At 49.9% G+C, this 16,929-nt stretch overlaps 1 protein-coding gene across 9 annotated transcripts in view; it reads left to right on the plus strand.

Moving 5' to 3' along the window:
* The window catches only part of BCOR (BCL6 corepressor), an 83,591-nt gene that overhangs the window by 50,669 nt on the left and 15,993 nt on the right, over positions 1-16,929 (plus strand). For 5 of the 9 annotated variants that reach the window (XM_049834754.1, XM_049834755.1, XM_049834756.1 and 2 more), the window contains 6 exons: positions 73-126; positions 578-761; positions 8,824-9,105; positions 9,505-9,858; positions 15,366-15,694; positions 16,026-16,295. In XM_049834754.1, coding sequence (XP_049690711.1) covers positions 73-126; positions 578-761; positions 8,824-9,105; positions 9,505-9,858; positions 15,366-15,694; positions 16,026-16,295 — 1,473 coding nt within the window. The remainder of the gene's footprint in view (positions 1-72; positions 127-577; positions 762-8,823; positions 9,106-9,504; positions 9,859-15,365; positions 15,695-16,025; positions 16,296-16,929) is intronic. The other 4 variants (XM_049834759.1, XM_049834763.1, XM_049834758.1 and 1 more) reach the window with 4 other exon arrangements.

Below are 16,929 nucleotides of genomic sequence, written 5' to 3' on the forward strand. Positions count from 1 at the left end.
AATTGGTTTATGCTTATAAAAATGGATGAAATTATCTAAATGATCCATTGAGTGCCCATTTTAATTACATAGATGGAAGGATTACAAGAGGACAGTATTTTATGTCTACCTGCTGCTTACTGTGAGGTCAGTTCTTCAAATTTTTATTACTAGACTCTTACATAAACCTTTGAGTTAAATTTCATTTCCAAATACACAAAGGGAAGTTTGTGGGCCATGGTCGTCTTTATTCATTGTACGGTTTTGTGTTGTTTTTTTTTTCTTTTTGTTTTTGTCTCTTTTTACCTCCAAAATGGAATGTTTTTGTTTTATATACAGTATACATTTATATATATCTTTTATATATATATATATACACACACACACACTCTTATATATGAAAGAATTCTGTGGCTATTTGCATATAGATGCTAGAACACTGTTTTACAAGTCAGGTGTGTTAAACTCCTACCCTAGCTATCCATCTGAAACCTTGGTTTTGAGCCGATGTTTCTTTGGAAATGCTTTCATATAAGGTAAGGTAAATGAAGTAGCTTTTATCGCAAGACTTTTTTTTTCATATCAATTCTCTTTCTAGCGTGCAATGATGCGCTTCTCAGAGTTGGAGATGAAAGAGAGAGAAGGCCAAACAGCTACCAAAGACTCAGAGGTCTGCAGATTCAGCCAGGCAGACTGGGAAAACTTGAAAGGAAACAGTGAAAAGAAGCCAAAGTCTGTCGCTCTGGAAGATGCCATTGCTGACCAAAATGACAATGACAGATGTAAGCGAATTTAGATGGCTTTCCGAAGCGCGTACGTGTCTCTGTGCCGCGGCACCTTGCAGCAAAGCTGCGCCGGCAGCGTAATCTTCGTGTTCTCGCGGTGTCGCTGCTTGAAGTCACTGACCTCGGCCTCTGCAGGTGCAGAGCTGCCGCGGCTGGTGCTCTCCGTGCTTGTTTTTTGGGGGTCTGCAAGTTACTGGTTACGGTCGTACCTGCTTTTCAGGAGATAGTTTACTGTCACCGAAGTCACTGTCGTAAAGAGGTCGTCCTTTTAATTGATGGGGTACCACATCAACCGGTGAAAGCACAGGTCCAAGGTTATATTTTAAATGCAGAAAGGAGGCGGGGGAAGAGAGAGAGGCAAGAAGGAGTCCGTTCAGCTTCCCGAACTTGTCGTAGTGTTGGGAGATGCCAACGCTGCGGCTTTCGGGCAAAGCAAGGATGGAGGACAGAAGGGTGGTGGGGAACGGGAAAGGACGTGATCTGCCAGGCTGCCTTATCCATAAGAGCTGGCTGTAAAACTCCAAACAATGAGAAGCTAGTTTGCCTGGGCGACTTCTTGCTGCAGGGGCTGGGGGTGTGTGTGTGTGTGTGTGTGTGTGTGTGTGGCTGGCCAGCACAGGTCCTCGGGGGCAGGCGGGGGGCTGTGAAATTCCCCATGGGGCTGGCTGCTCCCTCTAGGCTCTGGCAAGGTGTCAGAGGACTATGGGAAATGTGTGCTAGCAACATTGTCCTAAAAATGAGAAAAATGTAAAAGTAAGTAAATAAATGGTATTGGGGGATTTTTTTACTGTATGCAAGAAAAATCACTTTTTTTTTTTGTGTAACTCTTGGTAAGCATGTGGCTTCCATCAGTTTCCCAAGTTTTTTGCTTTTACCTATAGAATCAAGGAACGGATCGGTTCCTTCTGCTGCTACTTGGTTTTGAACAACTCAGAAAAACCGATCTATGCTGAAAGCATTGCAGAACAAGAGGAGACACACTGCAGACTGCATCGTGTGTGTGTGTGCGCGCACGTGCACTGTGTAACTCGGTGCTTAAGTGTGCGCTTCTGTAGGTGGAGATTCATGAGCAGCGCTAGTAGAAAATTTTGTTCAGGCAATTTAATAACTTTGAATTATTGTTCTGGTCTTTGGTTAATGGTTTTGGCAGAGAGCATGCTGGTCAATTGTACTTGCTCGGTTACTCACCTAAATCAAGTTAGTGTGGTATTGCTGTCACTGAAATAACAGCCTCAACAACAATCGGCCTGGCAGAATAGCAAGGGGAAGTTTTAATTGTGGAAGTGCAGGAGGTACCAGGGTGGGGAGAGGCAGGCTGAGCCCCTGGAAGCTGAGCGGGCTTTCCCTTCTCCACGCTGTACCGAGGCAGCTTCGGGGAGGAAAGCGCTGCTGCCTTTTGCGGTCCCCGTGCCAAAGCCGAGAGCTCAGGGCGCCCTGGTGATGTCCTCTGCTAAATCCCACCCCGGGTGTGCTGGAAAGCATAAAGAGCTGCAGCAGCGGGGTCCTGCCAGCTTGTTCTGGCTGCAGGACAAGAGGGGTCCCGCTGGGGAGAGGGGGCCGGCGGGCTGCGGGGTCAGGGGTGGGCGCAGGGGAGGGAGGGAGAGCGTGCTCGGGGGCATGGGGCATGTTGCTGGGGGGGGGACGGGGGAGGGCTGCGGGGAGAGAGAGCCTTAGAGCATCACTGCTGGCTGAAACACCTCCCCTCCCATCCTTGCAAAAGGCCGGTGTACAGCGCGTCCTTAAATTCATCATTTGGTGAGGTCTCCGGCACTTGAGTCTGCTGGCTAAAGTGTGTTTGAGACGATTAAATGACTGTTCAAAGCAGGGAAAGTATGTTCAGTCTTAACGTTAGTTCGTTCCTCTCCTCTACTAATTAGCTCTGACTTAATGGGCTATTTCAGAGTTTGGCCGAACGTCCGAACTCCTAAAAGCGCAGCTCTGTTTTGCTGAGGAAGCTCCTCTTCTGTATGCCCGCCTGGACAGCAGCAAATACTTACCGGTACAGATTCAAGTCTCAGTAAAAGTTTTTTATCGTGGCGGTTCACCTCCTGCCCCTCGGGATAGCAGCTGATAAATCAGAAAGCCGATTTTCACACTTCTTGAATGCCTCTAGTGTAGTGGCTTGGGCTGTGGCGCGGCTTGAGCCGCCAGCAGTCTTGACGCATCTCTTGCCGAGCGACTGGCAAAGGGGCAGTCTGCCTGCTCTTCGCCTTCGTTTATCGCCAGCGAGAGCTGCTCATCTCTCGCCTTCCCTTTCCATCCGGTTTCTAACCACGCCGTTGGTGCGTTCGGCTTTAAAGCTCTCCAACGGGAACTCGTTGAGGGTTTGCAGCCTCTTCCGTTTTCCTTTCTGCCTCCTGCAAGCGATCTTGCCGCTGAAAAGACGTTTCACCTCGTTTTACGTAGCATTCGGCCGGTGCTGGCTAAAAGCAAAGCGGCGCGTCTTTACGTGTGTGAGCGGGGAATTTAGGAGCAAAACTGGCAAGCTGTTAGGTGCGACCCCCGCGGCGAGCACTTCACCTGCCCAGTGTTGGCGGGGAAGAAGAAAACCGCAACCGAAACTGCGATCGTGGCACAGAGCCGGCTCGCGGGGCTCCTCCTCGGCGTGGCTGCGGCCGTGCCTGGCGTGGAGCTGCCCCAGCAGCTGCTCGCCCCCTCGGCTCCTCTAAATCTACCGGTGCGACGACGACAACAACAACAAAAGGCTAAATAACACGGGCAGGTGATGCTTACGGAGGCATCTGATGGGATGGAAACTCCTTTTTTTAGCTTGCTCTGGGACTTGCTCGTTTTCCTAGCTGTATAGCACGCGTGCGGACTTTTTTGGGAAGCAAATGAAGGCACAATATCTGATCCCTTAAACTTTTCCTCTGACTTGGCGGTGCGTGGCTTTACCCTACCGAGAGTCTTCTTAAGCTTCATTGTGCCTTCTGGAGAAGGGTAAAAAAGGTGGATGTTTTTGTTGTTTTTTTTTTAAAAAAAGCCCGATTTAAAGGAGGTAGCTGTGTTAGCTACTTAATGAGCTGTTTAAGCCAAGGAGTAAAGTAGAAGTGCTTTAATTCTCTCCCATCTCGTTTAGGTTTTGCCGGGCATTCTGAAAGCAGCCGCGAAGCTGCTTTGTTGCCAAGGTGACTTGTAAATGTTGCTGAGGCGATGCTGCTCCGGTGCATTTCCATAGCACAAACATGATAAATTATGGGATGCATATGTCATGAGTCATAGGATTGTTCAGAGATCAAGTGATTTAAGCTATTGGCACGGACACACGCATCAATACGGGCATGTGATGATCGCATGTCAGTTCATAACAAAGCTCTTCTAGCGGTATTGAAAATCATACCCGGGTGTGAAAGATTGAGTGAATTCTACAAGCTGTGAATTTCTTGATCGGGGAGTGTGATTTTTATCCATTTATCTAATTTTGTAGGAGGAGGACACTGCCCGTTTAAGCCTTAGCTGGGAAAAATAAAACTTGATACGTTAAAAGCCTGATCTTAGGGCGTGAGGTCATGGGCAAAAAGTTAAAGCAGTTTCTATGTGTGGAAGTGAACGGTGTAATGTGCCAAAGCCTTTAGAGCTGATCTTCAGCATCGGAGCGAGGTGCCGGTGTCTCTTTGCATGGTAAACCCCTGCTTTTCTTTGCTTGCTGGGCTGTGTGTATACCTGAATAAATGAAAGACGGAGACAGTAAACATGTCCTTTGTCCTGGTCAGTCATTACCTTCGTGCCATGGGACATAGCGCAAAAAAAAAAAAGGGGGGGAAAAACCCAAAAGTCTGTGCAGGGAGAATGGCGGCTGCTTGTTTGTGCAGTGCGATAGGCTTGGGCAGAAGGAAGGAAAATGTAGAAAGTTCCCAAGCAGAGGTACTTGCAGGGAAAATGAAATCAGCTGGGTTCCCTCTGCCCCATGGGATACTCAGAATTGGATACTGAAGGTGACTTACGGAATTTCTTACTGTTGTTGTGATCTCTGTGCTGAATCCTGGGTTTTGGCGTTTGGATAGTCATTACCGTCCTCAGATGAATAAAGGGTGCCTTGCATAAGTGAGCGCAATGAGAGGTTGCTCCAGGGAAGAGGAAAGGCTGTTTTTAGCTGCCATGTTATTTGAACAAAAGAATCGCAGCTTAAACACCGAGATGTGTTTCCTTGTTTGCATCGCATGGGAGGGCCTGGTCTCAAGCAGCTGATCGCAACAGGAAGATGGAAAAATGAAGGAAAGTTCTTCTGGGTAGCGTGTTTGTGCATGCGTGCGTGTAACTGTTTCTCGTGAGATTGTAACCCATGCACTAAGGAGATGCTGCTTCAGGCAGAAACCATATGTGAAGAAGCATCTTCTTAATTCTTCCTTGTTTCTAGTTTGGTAGGACAGTGAGAAATGGCTTGAGTTGTTGGTGCTGGTTCTCACAGCCGGTGTGAGACTGGCAAAATGCTGGAGGCTTGAGGAAAGAACACGTTTAAGAGTTTAATCTCCTTACTCATAGAGGTGTGTTGCTATGAGAACTCAGCATTTATCCTGTGTTTCTGGCTACCTCGTCACTGTTTGAATAATGATGATATGAAAACTCCCAAGTATTTTGTTGTTGTTTTCTTCCTCAGGCGGAGAAAAGGATGTTGTAGATACATGGTGGCGGGGGGGGGACGACAGATGACGGGGACAAAAGCAAATAAATTCTTGTCCTTGTTGGGCACGCACGATATGCTTATGTTGCCGTGCCTCACGTTGACATTTATATCTTAATTTGGGGAGACATTGCGTCTGATCCGGGTTGCTTGCAAAACAGTTTGAGGACAGAGTGGAATCCGGTGGTAAAATATTAATAGAGCCTGCGCTCCGTGAGGCGGTCGCCGCTGTGCCAAGGGGAAAAACCTCTGGGCGTGCGACATGTCCGTGCAAGCTGCGTAGAGAGCCTCACAGCCTGTGGGTTCTGCAGCGTCCCGAACAGCGACTGACCTTTGTTCTTTCGCGGTGAAAATCTGAAAATCCGCCTGTAGAAGAGGCGGGGAGCATCGGCGACGGAGCAGGTAGGCGAGGACGCGTCCCGCACGGCTCCCCGGCGTTGCCATCGCTGTCCTCCCGTGTCGATGCAGGATGGTTACACAACCCGGATTAATGTGCGGAGAGGTGGCTCCTCTAATGGTCCTCAGCGCATCTAGCGGGACGGATTTCAGGGACGCGTGTGCGGTGGGCAGTCCTCGAGAGGGATTTCTGGCTCGGTGGCCAAGGAGGTGTAGCTCTGGTCACCTGAGGGGTCTTCCTCGGATGTGACCGGAGAGCAGAGGCAAAGGTGTCACAGAGCCTCTGGCAGCGAGGGCTTTTTGGATAAACTTCAATAGGCGTGTGCTGTTCTCCTTGGCGCGTGGAGCCCTGGAGAAACGCCGACAGTGACGAGCGAGGTTCCAGCAGACGTCTCTCCCCTCCTTTTTATTTTTTTTTTAGCACGGACGGTCTGAGCGAGCGGTGCTCGGCATCCCTGCGCCAAGTCCTCTTGCAGATAGAGAAGGAATTAATCTGCAGCAGGTCGCTTGCGGTGGTGGCAGGCTGGAATTAGCTTGCTGTTTCCTGCAAGCCCCAAAGATTAAGACGGTGAACCCCCCACACCCCCCCCCCCCCCCCATAGCCTGATACTTCCTCTGACCCTGCGAAAGCTTCTCTGGGAATTGGTCAGGATGTGCCTGCCTTTTCTCAGGCCAGACAGCGTTAGGAGCAGGAAAGCTGTCCCGATATAGGGACTCTCCGTGTGAACCGTGGCGTGGAGCTGCTGGTACTGCTGGAGACGGGAAGGCTATAAACAGCGGGAGCCTGGCGGAGAGTGCCCTTAGCCGATCCGTTCGGGGAAACCGAGCATATAAGTATAATGTTTCCTTATGAAAGGGGGAAAAATAGCAGATTGCATTAAAAATGTAAAATGAAACCCGAGAGAAGCATTTCTAAAGTGATACTTAAAACATGGCTGGTCCAGCTTCTTTTATTCTGTGTGAAACGGGACTGCCGGTGCGGTTGGTGTGGTTATAGGGTACAGCTGTTGGGCAGCATCTTCATACCAGATGTGCAAGCATGGGGTGTTGCCAGATTCATTCTGGTTCGGGGGGACGCTGGCGATTTAGAGGCACAGTCGCAGTAAGCTGAGATACCTGTTTTCTGGAACACGGCGGCATTGCTGGCTGGAAGAAGTGTGACAAACTGTGGTTTAAAGTCTTGAAGGGAGCAGGTGTTGGCCAGACGGCCTTGCGGAGAGGAGCATCGCCAAATAGCAGAATGGCCCGAGCGTACCGCTTGCCTGGAAAAAGTCAACTTTTGTTTTGATTTGTCTTGGCCAAATATCTTCTGCTGTTTTATAAAGCAGCCCTGCAGGCAGCTTCCCAAGCAGCGTAAAAATGATGCTGGGGTGTCTTCTGGTGCCCGCAAACATCTGCAGAACCCTAGGGGCTACTTGGAGCCATTTCCAAGTCGCGGTGAAGAAAAATCTCATCAGAGGAGTTTGGTTATTTTTTCCCCCTCAGCCTTCCGTTGCTGACAACAGGTATTTCAAGGACAGTCGTGAAATGAGGTGTTGGCAGAGCTGTAGGAAGGTGCTCTCAAGATAAGGTGGGATGGAGCTGGGCTGCATCCAGGGACTGCCAGTGCCTGGGTGCTGGTGTGGTGGGTCGCAGAGGGGACGGGCGGCGAGGGGGGGCTGCAAGGGGGCAATTTTCTGCCCTGGCGAGGAGGAAGAGCAGAAGTTGAAGGCCAGGCTGTACTGGGGAGAAGGCTGAGTGAGGATGGGGAGGATGAGGGGGAGGGAAGGGAAGGGGAGGTGTCCGGAGTCCGGGTGGGAAACCAGCAGATGGGTTTGCAGGAAGGGAAGTGGGAGAAGGAGGAAGGGCAAGGAGGAGGAAGAGGAAAAGGGGCAGCGAGCCATGGGGAAGTAGGACGGAGCGTACGGACAGTTTGCCAAACAGCAGCAGATCTGCAGAAAGAGTATTGGTCAGCCAGGAGGGCTAAAACGTGTGGGAAAACCAACCTGGTTGTTTGCGAGAGTTGTAAATGGGAAGCTGATTAACCGTGTTGCAGTCTGTACCACACGTCTGCCTACTCGTGCCTCAGCTAGTTTGGTTAAACCCCAGAAAAAAAGCCTATTCAAGATGATGATTAAGTGTCATTTTAAGTCAAGCATCCATTTAAGATCGCTTAAGGTGTCTCTAAATTTGGGGGAACAGTATCGGAGAGGGGAAGCTGAAGTTAGGGCAAGCATTGCAACGTGGGTGTTTTTGTGGCTAATTTGTCGGACTAGTTTCTGGTGAGCTTTTCAAACCTCACCTGCTCGCTGCTGCTGGAAATATTCCCTGAAAAAAGTGAAGCCTTTTTTAAAAGCAGGTGACAAAGATCATGTGATGCACAGTGACTGGCTGGTTACTTGAAGTGAGGAAGCCTTTTTATAACCTTGGATTCAAGTAGTGCTTTTTGCAAAATATCACAGCTATTCTTAGTGGTATTCCCGTGTACGTGTGTGCGTGCTCCGTATCCCATTTATATCTCCAGAAGAAGGGACAAATGCTTTTAAGTCAGACTCTGCAATTTGATGTGAGGAGTTAGGGAAGGATTAGGAATTAGCAAAAGACGAATACTTCATTATCATCAGAAGATATTTTTGAAAACAAAGGAATTGCAAAGTGGAGCTTGGTTTATTACTTACCACGGTTTTGGGGGGGGGAGGTTGCTTTCTGAAAAGGGTCTGTGCTTCCAATATCTAAAGACGTTTCTTTATTTAAAAAAGCGTATTGTGATGTTTCTATGGATACAAGTGTTGTGAATATTGTACTTCTTAAATTGATGTAAAAACAACACAAAGTATCGCGCTTTGGGGGGTTTTGTACTTAACTGTTGGAGAAAACTGGTCAGCCTTAGGCTGACCAGAGGAGACTTGTTCCGAAGTACAGTTTGGTGTTTATTTGCATGCTTCATGCACCATAAGTCATGATGGAGATGACACTGAAGAGAACAGAAAGCACAGCTTTCTCACAATGAATTGTTTTGTATTTATTAGGTCTTGTGTTGTTGTTTTTTCTTGTAATTTTTAGGTAACTTTACTAGTACAGAAACCAATCAAGGTCACTTTCTTGAAACTCCAGAGGAAAAAGATCTCTCAAATGAGAAATGTTATTTAGAGAGACATTCTATATATGAAAAAGCAGAAGACCAGCCAACAGAAGATATTGGCCAACATCCATGTCCACGTCTGGACAGGAAGCGTAAACACTCTGGTGAGAGAGTGCAAAACGATGGCAGCCAAAATGAAAACTTTGTGGATGAACTGCAGGATGAACTTATATCAAAAGCAAAAAAGAAGAAGAACTCCAAAGGTAAGACAGCATTTTGCTTTGGTCTCTCTCAAGGAATGTCTTGTGAAAGGAACGTCCCTTTGGCTTAATGTGTTTCCATTTTTGAACTTGATAGTTACTAATGTGAGCACTGTCATTTCACTTAAAATTATATATATGTATATATATGTATGTATATATATGTGTATATATATATATGTATATATAAAAAAGCTTGGTATATAAGGGTAAAGCACTAGTTGTTGGACGCTGTAGCCACAGCAGTGCAAGTTACTGTAGTGCATGTAACCCTTAATGAGCGAACCTTTAAAATGCATAGTGTGGTGGTAAAGCTGAGACTATATGCCCCGAAAGTGAAATGTAGCTTTTGTTTTAAGTTGAGGGGGCTTTTTGATTAATTTTTAGTTATTTTTCCATTAGATGACTGGCCTGAGAGGGAAATGACAAACAATTCCTCTAACCACTTAGAAGAGCCCAATTGTAATGAGGTGACCAACCTGAAGGTGTGCATTGAATTAACAGGGCTCCATCCCAAAAAGCAGCGTCACCTGCAGCATCTTAGGGAACTTTGGGAGCAGCAGGTGTCACCAGAGAGATCCCCGTCCGGCAAGTTGGGCCGGCAAAGCAGGAAAGATTTAGCTGAGGCTGTTCAGCCAGAGGCCACTGCAAAGGTCAAAGACTTCACAGAAGAAAGGCACACCAAGAAAAGGTCAGAGGCCAAAAGCAATAGAAGTTGGTCTGAAGAGTCCCTCAAAACAAGTGACAATGAACAAGGTATGCAGAGACTACTAGGGAAACCAGCCGGCTTTAGCATTTACAGTGACGCATGCTGCCACCGATGTTAAGGAATTGTCAAGAGCTTTTTTTTTTTTTCTTTTTTCTTTTTTTATATTATATATATTTCTGTAGATGTCCATTTGTCTAAGGACTGACACCTCCTCTTTAAGAATGGCACTGTAGCTGATACTTGGCAGACAAGAAAACGTGTTTGTGTATGTGTGTGTAACTATGTGTTTGTGCATGTGTGTGTGTGCGTTTTGGCTTTAAATACTCTTTCATAGATAATGTGAAGATGAAGTTTATGTCTCTAGAGGAGAGCTGGGGGGGGGCATACAACGCGGGCATGCTTCTGGGCGAGGGAGGGAGCAAACGGGCTGCTAGTGGGTGTGAGAGCATTTAACCACGCGTAGGATATGGGGGGCTGTGACCCTCTGGAACAGCGTCAGCACAGCTAGCAGCTCTTAATCTCGGGAACCCAACGCCTCCAGCACCCTCAGCACTGCTGGGTTTCCCTGCCTTTCCCAGGGCATACGCTCAAGAGCAAAGCTCATCCTCCTCCCAAAGAGGATGCCTTGCGGGTTTGTCCCACGCATGTCCTGCAAACCCCCGTGGCCCCACTCCCCGGCCCCTTGGCAGAGATTTTCCCAGCGGCTCTCTCCTAAGGGGTCGCTTCCTCAAAGCACATCAGCTTTTCCTTGACTTGTTTCTGGCTGCTTCTTTTCCCCTCGCTCCGCTTCTTCCTTTCCCCCGTCCTCTCCCTCTCTTGGAACAACATTGCCTATCCTGGGGGAGAGCCCGCAGAGGCAATCTGCTAAATTTTCCTTCAGACGGACAGGTCGCTCTCCTGTCCCTGCTGTCTTCAGCCCCCCGGCTCATCGTCTGCTCCGTTGCTTTTCCCCTTCTCTGCGACGTTTGCTGCCGTAGCTTGGTTGGAGGACCGGTGGGGAACGGCAGCGTGCCGCCCACGTGGCCGACCCCCCCTTGCGCGTCCCCTGCACCTCGTCGTGAATCCCCATCTCCTCTGGGCACAGCAGGGACCCCTTGTCTCCTCTTTCGGCTTTTTAGGTAGAAGGTTGCAAATACTTCTCTTCCTTCCTCACCTCCTCTTATTCCTTCAAGTCCTCTGCCTGCTTTTGAGGAAAGGCTCTTTCTGGGAGAGGGAGCTCCGAGTTGGACGTTTGGGCTCCTTCCTCCTTCACAGGCCTGGGAGCTTCATCAAGCTGGTTGACATTCACCCTCCAGCTGGCCTTTAGCTGAGATCCCCTCAGAAGAGAGAAACACGAGGAGAGTGGATCCTCTCGTCCCATGCCATGGGAAGGACCAAGTCCAGGTCATCCTGTGCACCAGTGAGAGTTTTCCTGAGTAGCATCTCCGAAACGGTCACAGGCAAAAGTATCGGCTTGCCTTCTGTCCTCAAGCTCCTCACCCATCTTTCCCCTTGGTAGGATTATCTGAGAGCAGAAAACCCCAAACTTTGATGCTTATTGATGGGGAAGGTTCTCCAAAAGGATTCGCGGAGCAGGAGATCAAAACTTAATTTTTAAAAGGAGCTTTGACTCCTACTCTCTTGCTTTATGTGCTGCCTTGGCGAGCATGGTATCGTCTCAAACGTCCCTGCCCATCACCTGCTCCCCTTTGTACTTTCAGAAAGAGATACCTTGTAGAGATTAAACGAGGGTCACTAACAAGAAGCCGCATTGTATAAGGATGCTCTAGCTTTCCCCTGCAATGCCTCCCGTGGCAGCGACAGGCTTCTCTAACGCATGACCTTGGGAAAGAAAAAGAGGTGGCTCCCAATTTATGCACCGTTCCCAAAGGCATTCAGATTCGGTCGCCCCATGGCTATGAAGAACCTCTTGGTTTTGGAAGCTACTATAAAACCATAAACCTGACTCGATTATGCCTCGCCATTCATTGTGCAGAGGCGCTGGAGATTGTTCAGACCACTTTGCTGACGCTCCTCCAGCCCTGTTGAAGTGTAAACCTTTGAATCTCCTTCTTAGTTCACTAGGACGAGGACATTTTTCCACATTGTGCGACAGAGCATCCTCTGCGTGACAGTTGCATGGGGTGGAGACTTCCAGCTTGTCTTTCTTGCCCGGGACTAGTCCTCAAACTTTTCTTAAGCAAGCAGCTACTGTGAATATGAGAATATACGGTGTCGCTTGCAGCTTTTTTTTCCCTCTGGGGCTGGGAACAGCTGTTCCTGGTGCCCAAGCACTGCCTGCGAACGTGGCAGCCTCTGCTGCTGGGAAGCTGGTTGTATCCCAAGAAGGCGGCTGTAAGGGGGCATCGAGGTCTGCCCCTGCGCCCATGAAGCCTTAGTCCAACAGCGGGACGATTTGCCGCCTGTGCCTGCAAATCTCCGGGAAGACGGAGGGTGCTGACTTCTGGCCTCGTTGCTCCAGTCGTCTTCAACCCGGGATTTTAGCATGGGAGAGTCACGCATTGCGTTGCAAGCCGCCACCGGGCTGTCACCCCTCTGTCCCCCGGCCAGTGCCTGCTGGCCGGGTGACCAAGCGGCGGCTGCTGGAAATGTTCCCCCGGTGACTATTCTGGCTGTCACCTCCTTGCAGCCTGACTTGCGGGTCAGAACCGTCAGAGCCAGGATGTGGCTCGCCCGAAATAGTTTCGGGGCCCTGCCTCATCCTGCTCGTGCGATGACGTTGCCGGTGCTGGCTCTCGTCCGTGACCGTGGGGATGCCCGTAACCTCGGGGCATCGTGCCGCTCGCCCGGACCCGCCGCCGAGGCGGGAGCCACGCTCTCTGCCGGGGTCCCAGCTGAGCAATAACCTCCCGGCGCTGCCGGCGGTGCGATAGCCAGCTTTTCCGACAGTCCCCCGGGGAGCCGCAGCCGCTCGCCCGGTGCGAGGAGAGAAAACCCGGGCGGCGAGGAGAGAAAATCCCCGAGGAGAAAGAAGCAGGAGGATCTCGCCCAGCGGGAAAGCCGCTGCCGGCCCCCAGGAGCAGCCTGGGGTTGCAGGCAGCGCGGCGGCCGCTGGTTTGGCAGGCAGGGGAGGCAGCTGCCGGGGTGGGAGATGAACGAAGCGAGCGTTCAGGTGACGCGGCAGCAGCTGCTTTTCCGCGCGGACCTCTCCGCAGCCTGCTCCTGCGGGAAGGGAGGCAGGTCCTGCTCTGAGTCAGACTTGCCACAACCCACATCAGTCGGAGGCCTGGGGTTTTTTTGGGGGTTTTTGGGTTAGTTTTTGTTTGTTTGTTTGTTTTTCTTCATGGATATTTGGGGATGTTCCTGCTCACTCTTGCTTTATTTCTCCCTTCACGCACGCAGCGGTCAGAAAGATGGGGTGGGATTCCAGGATTAATCGCTTGCCTCTTTTTTTCTGCCGGCGTGTCTTGCGTTTCACAGGCTGACGCTTGGCTTTTTCTGGATAGCGCTGGCCTCTTGCAACGTTATTGATCCCGAAGCTCCTGGGCATAGCGTTGCTACTCTCCATCTCTCAGCGTTTAGCCTGGTGCCTGCTGTCACCGCTGTGGAGGGTCGAAGTGGAGCGCAGAGTTTACGTGGAGCTTGCAGGCTGGAGTGTACATTTTTTGTGGTGATTGAACTTCTGCTTTTAATGCCTCAGCACGCCTGCATGGGAAAGCCTGCAGTTCTTTGAGACAGGCTTCTCTTCCTGTTGTTTTTTTCCCTCCATCCTTTTGGTATTTCTGTCCTTCTCCAGACCTGTGAGGTTTTTTTCTTTCTATTCTGGTTTTTCTACATGCAGCGGTTTCTTACTTTGCACTCACCAGACCTCGTCACTGCTGCTTTCCATCTTTGCAATTTTTTTAGTAAGTAGATAATGGTGATACTTCTGTATTGGAATTGGGCTTTTCACGTGCTACTCCAATTAGGTTAGTTGGGAACAGGAGAATTAAACACTCCTTACTTCGTGCTGTCTGCAGAGCTGGAAAGGCAGCCTTGCATCCGTAGGCTCAGCCTACAACTAGGCGCCTTCCTTCAGGATTGCAGAGCCTAAAAAACCTACTGGATTTTTGCTGAACAATCTGCACATCGTGTGTCCCGTAAATTCCCTGACATCTGCTTGGCAAGCCGCGGTATACATCTTTTTCTAGAAAGTGGCTCGAAAGAACTGAGGGATTTCTGTTTTCATCTTTAATGTAGAAAGCCTTCTGCAAGTTGCTTTCACGGATCTATTTAAAGGAAGACAAAAGTGTGAAGCTGCCCACCAAGAAAATTCTAGATTTTATTTTCTTTTTTCCCGACTGGCTCTGGACCGAGTCTCTTTAAATAAAGGCCTCTCTTCTCTGAGCAGCTGCCTTATTTGCTCCTGCCATCTCTTCTGTTCTGAAAGTAGCATCACTTCAGAGACTTCTTGGAGCAGAGGAGCCTCTTTGAAGTGCTCAGGGTTTTTTCCGCACCTTCCCTCAGCGGTGTGGTATTGTTTGGCTGAAGTGTCCCTTCCTTTCCAGCAACCTTTAATTTTTCTGCAGAGGAGTTGGTTCTGAGGTCACCTCAATTCTCTTCCCAAGGGAAATTCAGACTATAAAAAGTCAACTTTCCTGTCCTTGTTTTGTTGTAAACCTGCTTGCGCTCTGGGAAGAAAAAAAAAAAAAAAAAGTAACCATGCGTTTTGCATGTGGCCCAGATTGTGGTATCCAGCTTGTTAGAGCTAATCCCTGGAGAAAACCTGGCCCTGCCGGTATCCTGCCACGGGCGGCAGAGCACTGGCCTTAGTTCCCCGACGTCCCAGGGCTTTCTGGTCTGGCAGAAAGACTCGCTTCTGGACGGAGTCCTCGGGAAAACACAGCTGATGGCTTTCCCCGCGCTTTTTGATAAGAGACTTCGCGCGGCGCTTCTGTAGGGACGGCTCCTTGAGTCGCCTTTCTTCTCTTGGTTTGTCTTTTGAGTAAAAATGCTTGCCAAGGGGATGTTCCCCATCTTATCGCCGTCCTGGGGCTAACCTCGGCGTTCCCCTCGCGCTGTCCCGTTAGGACCCCATCCATGCCCCCTCCTCTCTTGGCTTTTCCCTCCTCCCCCGCCATCCCTCTCTCTGCCCTGCGACCACACCGAGCCGAAGGCGGACAAGCCCGGCCGGGCCCAGGCTGCCGGAGGAGTTGGTTCCCCTTCAGATAAAGCAGTTCCAGGTAAGGAGGCGAGATTTTTTCCACCCACACCCCCCCCCCCCCGCAGCGAGGCAGCGCAGCGGCGGCTTTTCCGCTCCGCCTGCGGCAGCGCCGAGCCGGCACGGCACGGCACGGCACGGCACGGCACGGCACGGTACAGCCTTCGCCGTGCCCCGGCAGCCGGCGCGGGGCGTTTCGTTTAGCGATTTTTATCAGGGCGTTATAACTGCGAACGTAACGTTAACTGGCAAGATGCTATTTACAATTTGAATGTGGAACGCTTAAAATATTAATGGTTTGGAAATGTAATTGGTAGATCTCTTAAGCAGTCGAGGAGCTCGTGTTAAGCGCTAGCAACGTGTTTTCCTTTTAACACACCATGCAACGTGTAATGCCTTTTCCTTCCCATTTAGGCTTGCCCGTATTCCCAGTGTCTCCGCACATGAAGAGCCTTTCATCCACCAATGCAAACAGCAAAAGGCAGGCTCAGCCAAGCTGTACTCCAGCCTCGAGGTTGGCTGCCAAACAGCAGAAAATTAAAGAAAGCCGGAAGACAGATGGGCTGTACACAGACGAAGAGGAGGATTTCCAACATGCATCTCTGCTGCAGAAATACAGCGAGTGTGAGAAGCCATCAGGGAAACGTCAGTGTAAAACAAAACACTTGGCACTGCAGGAGAGGAGAAGGAGGTCATCTCTGACAGGGGATGACACCACAGATATCGAAAATGCTGAAGATAAGGTATCTTTATTTAGACTTAATTGTCCACCAGCCTCTCAGAAGGCAGAGCCAGCCTGCTTAAAACTAATGCGCTGTCACGCATGCAGGGTAGCGGGGATTGCATTCGCATTCGTCTGTGGATGCTTTGCACGTTCTGTATTTGCTTTTCTTAACCTGAGTTAAAGGCACTATTGCGGGGGGCGAGGCACCTCGCATTTAAAAGCTGTAGCGGGTCTTTCTTATAAACCTAAATAGGAGTAGAAAAGTGTCGTTCTTCGCTGGCAAAATATAATCCCGTCGCTGTATTGTGAAAACGAGGATTAAAAAAGCCCCACAACAATGGTTTTGACAGGTCACGGTAACGAGGAAAGTCAGGAAGCGACCAGAACCCACTTCAGACTGCGACTCCTCGCCAGCCAAGTCGTACGAGCAGAAGCTGTACGATCGCCTGCAGCAGACTCCCTCATTACTACCCGTCTCACAGCCCTCGCAGCTGCCGATCGCGAGCCCCCCTCCGGAGACCACCCCGAGCCGGCCCATGCCGCCCGAAGCGCGGAGGCTTATTGTCAATAAGAACGCCGGGGAAACGCTGCTGCAGCGGGCGGCGCGCCTGGGCTACGAGGTAAGGGGTCCCTCAGTGCCCCGCGATGCTTTTTTTTCAATTTATTTTTTTTAAATTTTTATTTTTTTTTATTTCGGAAGTTAAAACCCTCTTGCCGGTTTCATAGCTGGCAATTTTGCGAAGCGGCAGCTTTGAGTTTGGTCATTGACATTTGCAGCCCCCCCCCCCCCCCCCCCTTCCCCTGCTTGCGTTCCCTTCCCCGGTGCGTGGGGTCTGGGGTTCGGTCGCTGCGGGGACGAGCGCCCACCGCTGCTGGGTCAGCTGGCGAGGACGCAGGGTGAGCGGCATCCCGCGGGAACGAGCAAAGGGTAAAGTTTTATTGGTAACCCTCGCTTCCGTTTAAATATAAACCATCTGCAAACAGAATGAATGTTTTTTTTGTTTTGTTTTGTGTTTTTTTAAAGTAGTCTTTATGGTGATCTTTAATGAGCTGTACGATTTTTGCTTTTGTTATTTGTGAAGAGTGGGTAGTTTAGGAGAAGGGTTTTTTTTTGTTTTGTTCTTTTCTCCAAGTAGTATCTGGTATGTGACACGGGATGTAGCGCTTGGCGTGTCCTCTTGCACGATCAGATGCATCGTAGGAGCACTTTGCATGCTTTATGCTCGGAGTCTGGAGCTGCTCGGCGTAGCTGGA

This window comes from Accipiter gentilis, chromosome 32, assembly GCF_929443795.1.
Source record: "Accipiter gentilis chromosome 32, bAccGen1.1, whole genome shotgun sequence".
NCBI lineage: Eukaryota > Metazoa > Chordata > Aves > Accipitriformes > Accipitridae > Astur > Astur gentilis.